The following is a 7,315-nucleotide window of genomic DNA, read 5'->3' as shown; positions in this document are numbered from 1 at the left end:
AGAAGAAGAAGAAGAAGAAGAGGAGATTGGATTTATACCCCGCCCTTCACTTGGAGTCTCAGAGCGGCTTACAAACTCCTTTCCCTTCCCCTCCCCACAACAGACACCCTGTGAGGTGGGTGGGGCTGAGAGAACTCTGGCACAAACTGCTCTTTTTCAAGGACAGCTGTGCGAGAGCTTGTGACTGACCCAAGGTCACATCAGCAGGTGCAAGTGGAGGAGTGGGGAATCAAACCCGGTTCTCCCAGATTAGAGTCCGCGCACTTAACCACTACACCAAGTTGGCATGATGCTGCAAATCAACCCTCCTACATGGCCATTAATATACTTATAAAGCTGATAGAAGCATCTTTCTGCTTGCATATGTGCAAACCAGTAGCAGGACAGGCACTGAATTTTCAGCCATCGCATGTGCATATACAGTTATAGAATCAAAGCCACTAAATAGCCCATTATTGAAGACCTAGAAAGACCTAGCCTTGACCTGGATAGCTTATGCTAGCCTGATCTCGTCAGATCTTGGAAGCTAAGCAGGGTCAGCCTTGGCTAGTTTTTAGATGGAAGACCTCCAAGGAACACCAGGGTCGTGATGTGGAGGCAGGCAATGGCAAAGCACCTCGGAACGTCTTTTGCCTTGAAAATGCCGTGGGGTTGCCGTAGGTCAGCTGTGATTTGACGGCACTTTCCACCACCACCAGAAAGACCTAAACGCCTTTTCAGATTATATATTAGAACAATACAGTTGTAATATTTTTCACAATGGTTGGAATATAGTTCTTGGAATTATTAATCAAATTTTCTTTTCTTTTTAACTTTTTTATTGCTTTTATACTATAAACTACAAACTACACACTACAATTTCAGAGTAGCAAGGCTCAATAATAACCTATCTTTCGCTTTAGATACTTCCCTATATATTTATGTTACCATGTATTGTTTACCTTTCAAATACAGAGTATTCAAATAGAAATAACAAATAATAATTGGTTGTAATAGCACATATGAGCAATAATATATGTTCTATAAAGCTTAACATAGAAAAAATCTTAGATCTTCATTTAGGTGTCTTCTTTTCTTTGTGCTTTTTCTTCTTTTGCCAGGGGATTTTAATCCTGTATGATCTGGCGGCAGCCTCTCCCAGTTCAGAAAGAGTCAGAGTCAAAGATTTCGCCCAGAGACACAGAGGTAGAAGAGGAACTGTCACTAGCTATTCTCCTGTTGTTCGATTTTTTCTTCTGTGGCCTTCTCTTCCCCTGCTTTCTCCTTTTTCTTTGTTGAACTCTGGTGCTGCTTCAAGAATGAATCTGCTTTGGTGATATTTTACCGTTTCCTTTTTACCGTTATAGTTGAAAATAAGTACTTCTGGTAAAATCCATCGATACTGAATGTTGTTTCCTTGGAGAAATGTTGTAATGTTCCTGTATTGCTTCCTTTTCTTCCGTATTTCAAATGGAAAATCTTTCAGCACTTTATATGTCTTTCTCTAGAATTTTTAATATTGTCCCGGTTGTTGCTTTAAGTATCAAATCTCTTATTGATCTTCTTGCAAATTTAACAAATATTTCCCCTGGAAGAGTATTTTTCTTCACAAACTCTGAATATGTTCTGTAGATCATATCTATATCCGCTTGTAATGTCTCAGGTTTGCTATTGATCGGGGGGCCAGTGCTTCACTTAATCTCTCTTAGATTTTGAAATCTCAAAACCTATAGAGATCTTTCCACTTGTAGTTGTAATAATTTTTGCTTTTCAGAAGCTATTTCTTTATCTGCTACATCCATTTTTTTGTCCAATTCTTTGGACTTAAATTCAACCTTCTTTAGCTTTTGAACAGTCTTCTTTGATCTTAATTTAGTCTCTTTCAGTTCTTGTTCCAAATCATCAAAGTTCTTGTTGAGATTCGTCAACTGGTCCAGCAGGGGGCACAAGGCTTCAGAAATTGTACCAGCAATATCGGAAGTAGTTCCTGATCTTGTGACGGGTGATGTTGTGCTGGCAGTTCCTGTTGTCACTTTGACTCTAGTCGCCATTTCCCCCCCTCGTTGCGTCATTGTTTACATTAAAGTAGAAGTTTTTTAAAGTTCTAAGATTCTTCTCTGCGATGTATAGTAAAGCCCACTGTGTTCAGAGTCGGTTGGGTGGGTTTCTAACAGTAAACTTTCAGCTTAGCTGCTCGTTCCGATACTTTGAAAGCTGATTTCTAGGGTAGGGTTCCTTCTCCCCTCTGAGACGTTCCCCCCTCCCTTTCTGCCTGTGGAGCTTTGCCATCCCACACCCGCTTTTCATCTGTCTTTCTTTTCAAAACTTCTTCACTTATGTTTTGCAGCTGAGTATCTCTATACTAGGGAAAGTCACTTTGATTTAGGTCCTTGCACACTCTGGTCCGGTAACGCCTCTTGTCGCCATTGCTGGCTTTGGGGAGGCGGGACCAGCCCCAGCCACAGCTTCGGGTGCAGCTCCTCCAGCGCTCCAGGCTAGAAGCCCACTCCAAGGGCTTCAGGGGGAGGTCAAATGGATCCGATCTCCCTCCCTGCCGCCCCAATCCAAAACGCACCCATCAGAGCTTGATAGGATGCATCTGTCAGCGAGTCACCGAAACCGAAACTCCCATTTTTTTTTGGTAGTATAATTTTTTATTATTATCACATGTCACAAACAGAAACATCACATACATACAACTAACAAATAACATAAAACATTAAACAGATCTTCTCCTTCTGTCATTTAAGTTACCCACATTATAGATTCATCTCATGTTCCAACCATTTATAAACTTGTGACCAGACTTTCTGAAAAGTTGAATTCATATTTCCATGCATCTTTTGCATTAAGTTATCCATTTCCACCACTTCAATTATTTTATTAACCAGATCCCATCTACTTGGTACCTGTTCACTCTTCCAATATTTTGCGAGCACTATTCTTGCTGCCGTTACTATATGCAAAACCACATATTTTTCCTTTTTCTTCAATTTTTCAAGGAATATATTCAGGAGAAATATTTCTGGCTCTAGCGGAATTTGTATGTTAGTTATTTGCACTAGCATCTTTTGAACCTCCTTCCAATACTGTTTCACTTCATTACACGTCCACCAAATGTGATAATATGAGCCCTCTTGGGCCCTGCATTTCCAGCATTTTCCATCTAGACCCGCATATATTCGAGCTAACCTTTCCGGTGCCATATACCACCGGTGTATCATTTTAAAAACATTTTCTTTTAACGACACCGCTTTCAACTATCTTGTGTTTTCCCAAATCTTTTCCCACTTAGTTGAATCAATAACATATCCCAAGTTTTTCATCCATGGCCCCATAGTTGCTTTAGAAACCTCATCCTGCATCTTATAACTTAACAAAAAAGAGTAGATTTTACCAATCAACTTAACATCATCACCCAGGAGTATTTTGTCTAAATCTGACATCCCTGAAAATTTTCTAAAGTAACTTAAGAAGTCTCAGAACTAAGTGCCAACACAATTCCTATTTTGTGAAGTGAATACAGTATAATTATTCCAAACCATAAAGTAATTGACACTCATATATATATATATATATATATATAATCCCTGCATATATATATATATATATATATTTGGAATAACACCAAAATAAAACAATGATGATATTTATACATCTGTATTCCTTAATTTAAAATACTGTTCAAGTATATTGTAGCCAGTTTTTTGAACACATCAGTGATATTACCTCCTGATTGGTTTGATACTCTAATAGCGCTGCCATGATGTAAGCTGTAAGTGAGACAGAGCTATTAGCACCTCCTTGCAGTCCACTGTGTAACACTCTTCCAGGTTCCAGGAATTCTCCACTCTGTGCCTGATGGTTAACCAACCAAGCAGCTGTTCTCTCCAGTATATATGGATCAATATCTATATATGGCTGAGCTTGAAAGAAACTTCTCAGTACAAAAGCTGATAACCTAGGGAGAAAAAGATGATCAAATATAACACACGCACAGGGGTAGATTTTACCATTTAACACAAAGCTATTATTTAGGTTACATCAGAGACAAGCAATTCCTTCTTCAGCATGTAGCAAAGATATGCACTAAAAGGGGAAGCCAAATTTGCACACAATCATTACACATGGTTGCACATTACAGACATAATACATTATTTTTGTGAACATAAGGTTTCTACCTGGCCCTGTAAGCCATCCAGATGGGAAACTCTGGGCTCTTTAGAAGGTAAAACTGGGAATAAGGCTGAATAAATGACTCAACTATATCTGGAAACTATATCAGGCTAGTTCTACAGCATTCTACTCAAAAAGGTTGAAAAGTGTGATGTGCCAGCCCTTATAAAGCAATGCTGAGGTGTGCAAATAACTTATCCTTCAGCTAAGAGAGGTCCTAAGTCAACTTGCAATGCAAGAACTACAGTGCAAAGCCAAAACAGGTAGAAATGCTTCACACTCTATTCGTTGAAAGTTTTTCAACATTCACTGTCTGTCAAACTTAGACTTGCATTTGCCATGGTTTCGGGGACTCTGCAGTGGGAGGGACATTCCTGAGGGAGAGGTGTGGGTGCATAAGTGTGAGAATAGCTCTGCTTGGCAGCAATGTAACTCTTCCTAAGATACCTCCCTTGTTTGGGATGATCTTGGAGACTGAGCTATTAGCACCTCCTTGCAGTCCATGTACTTGCTTTGCTGCCATAGATAAAATAACCACATATTCACAGGTGGGGGTGTAGAGTGCGTAAAAGCTAGGTGTGACAATTGTGGAGTATGATTGAATGGGACCGAAGGGTGGCCTTATTTGAACTTATATCTTAGGACTCTCCTGTCAGAACCTCAGTTCTGACACAGTACTGGTCTGGCCTGGAACATCTTTATTTCTCAATAAACAAATCACTGCCAGAGAGTGTTGTTGAGAGTAACTTTGTTCAGGAGTCTGACACTATCACAGCATTGACTTTTCACACCTTACCTCACCTGGTCCACCTTGATACTCAAGCACTAGTTATGTATAGTAGCAGCACTTATGTTGTGAGTGCAGGTCTAGCAATGTTCCAAAGCGATACACAAGAGGGCACATGAACTGAAAGCTCCCCCTTCCCCCTCTATACCCCTCTATACAGCTGTGTGCCTGGCTCTGACACGGTATAGAGGGGGAAGGGGGAGTGATCTACATTATAGTAGTGCAACGCCAAAATCTGCTTTCCATAGCAAGATAGAGATGACAGTGAACTAGGTAAAAAAATTAGAATGGCTTCTGTCTAATACATTTATCTGGAAATCTTTTTTGAAAGGGAAACCTATTACAGCCTTCCTAAAAGGAAAATGTCATACTTTAATGGTTTATATGAATTTAAACTCTTGGAAGAAATATTCTTAAATGAACAAATACACTTCTTTTTATATACATTTAATTCTGTCCAGTTATGTTTTCCCAACACATGTCCACAGATATCTTTAATATCTGAGATTTACTGGCATACTTTTTCTCAATGAAAGTTGAGATTAATCATGTAATTGTATCTGATATATACCTGATATAATTCTTCAGTATTATTTGAAATACTTAGTACAGACATGATCTAGGCTAAAGGTTACAGCTTATTAATTATTTAAAACGTGGCTCCAAGGCTCATGGTGTCTAATAGAACAGTAAGCCCATCAAAACAAAAAAATTGGCACATTAGAACAGTCTGGACAGTCATACCTTTGATTCCAGAATCAGCAACCATAAATAAGCCTTCTGAAACAGCATTCTGGAGCCCATGGTGGCTCAGTAAAGGTCTGGTCCTTGTAACTAATTTTTTACCTGCCACAGGAAAGGCACTTTGGAGAAAGGCCAAGCTCCTGGAGCACAGCTCTCAGGGGTGCTCAAGGAGAAGAAACCTTGATGATATGGGCACTACAGGCCATGAAGGGCATTAAAGGACCAGCACCTTTTAGTCAGCCCAAAAGCAAATTGGTAACTAATGCAACAGTTGAATAAATATCCTTGTTTCCCAATATTTGGTAGTAGCCTAATTTTCAAAGTAGGGAACAATCTTATTTTCCAAAAGCTGTAGTATCTGGGTTGTCTTTAAAGGCTGCTCTACATAAAACATATTACAGTAGTCAGTCCTAGAAGTTACAAAAGCCTGAGGAAACCTCTGGTGTAAAATGTGACCAATCTGTTGCCATCCAGTGTGACTTATTACAGTTTCACAGGCCCTGTAAAGTAGAGCTGTTCTGCCAGGCCTTTGGCTAAGGCAGCCGATGTTCAACCATCTCGGCCTCCCCTGCCCACAGTAATTTATTGACTAACATCCTGCAGGAGGCACTATGGACTACTCTGGAGTTGTTGTTTTTTGTCTTAGCTGCCTCATTGTTCTGAATGTTTTAAATTTGGTTTTAATTAAAGGTTTATTCCTGTTTTATTGTATATTTTTATGTTGTGAGTCGCCCTACCCCAATTGTAGGATAGGGCAAGATATAAGCTCAATGAAATAAATAAATAAATAGTTTTTAATATGTTGATTTGGGTGTTTTAAAATAGCTTTCCATCAAGAGAAAGATCTTACACAGTAAATGCAGCTGATAGAGGATAGAACTAGTTACTACTACAATCTGCTTAGCCAGAAGCAATCTAGCAGCATCCTTCCAACTCTGCACCCTATCAATCACAGGCAAGTTAAACTCCTTTAGAGCAGGTATGTCCAACAGGTAGATCGCGATCTACCAGTAGATTGTGGAGGGGTCAGAGGTAGATCACCAGCCCCACAGTTAAAGAAAGTTATAACTCAATAAAAAATAAAAAATGTTCGCAGTTCTTTCTGGATCTTTGTCTCTCTGTTTTGTTTTTGCTTATTTTGCTTACCAGTAAATGACAGAAGGTGAATTATAAAGGGGGGGTCGGTGGAACCCAACTTTAGTGGGTTAAAATCTAATTTGAAACTAATTTGAAACTTTATTTTCATGGTGGTAGATCACTGGCACTTTTGGCCGGAAAAAATGGATCACTACCTGTTCAAAGTTGGACATGCCTGCTTTAGAGCCCTTCTGGATTCAATTTAAGTTTAAATTTCACCCAACTACAACCTCCAGAAACTGGGTTAGAACCATGACAGCGATTCTTGGCTACTTAATGTAACCAATGATACTGCCAGATCTTTAGTATTTTGATGGCACCTAACCCCAAAGTTCCAGATGATCTCTCAATAGTTTTTTGTAGATGAAGAACATCAAATACTGAGGAACAGTAAAAGACATAATGGAGCTACACATTACATTTAGTTCTGTGGTTATTTTTTTCTGGCCTTTAAAAAAGAAAACAAAAAAACTGCACTGGGAGCTGAAGAAC

The 7,315-nt window shown here is 39.3% G+C and overlaps 1 protein-coding gene across 1 annotated transcript in view; it reads right to left on the bottom strand.

The window, feature by feature from the left end:
- CD109 (CD109 molecule) overlaps positions 1 to 7,315 on the bottom strand; it is a 170,389-nt gene that overhangs the window by 44,419 nt on the left and 118,655 nt on the right. The window contains exon 25 of the mRNA XM_015426374.1: positions 3,695 to 3,940. Within this exon, the coding sequence (XP_015281860.1) occupies positions 3,695 to 3,940 (246 nt within the window). The remainder of the gene's footprint in view (positions 1 to 3,694; positions 3,941 to 7,315) is intronic.

This window comes from Gekko japonicus, unplaced genomic scaffold, assembly GCF_001447785.1.
Source record: "Gekko japonicus isolate JY-2015 unplaced genomic scaffold, Gekko_japonicus_V1.1 scaffold742, whole genome shotgun sequence".
NCBI classification, from domain to species: domain Eukaryota; kingdom Metazoa; phylum Chordata; class Lepidosauria; order Squamata; family Gekkonidae; genus Gekko; species Gekko japonicus.
This window is presented reverse-complemented; position numbering and strand designations above follow the sequence as displayed.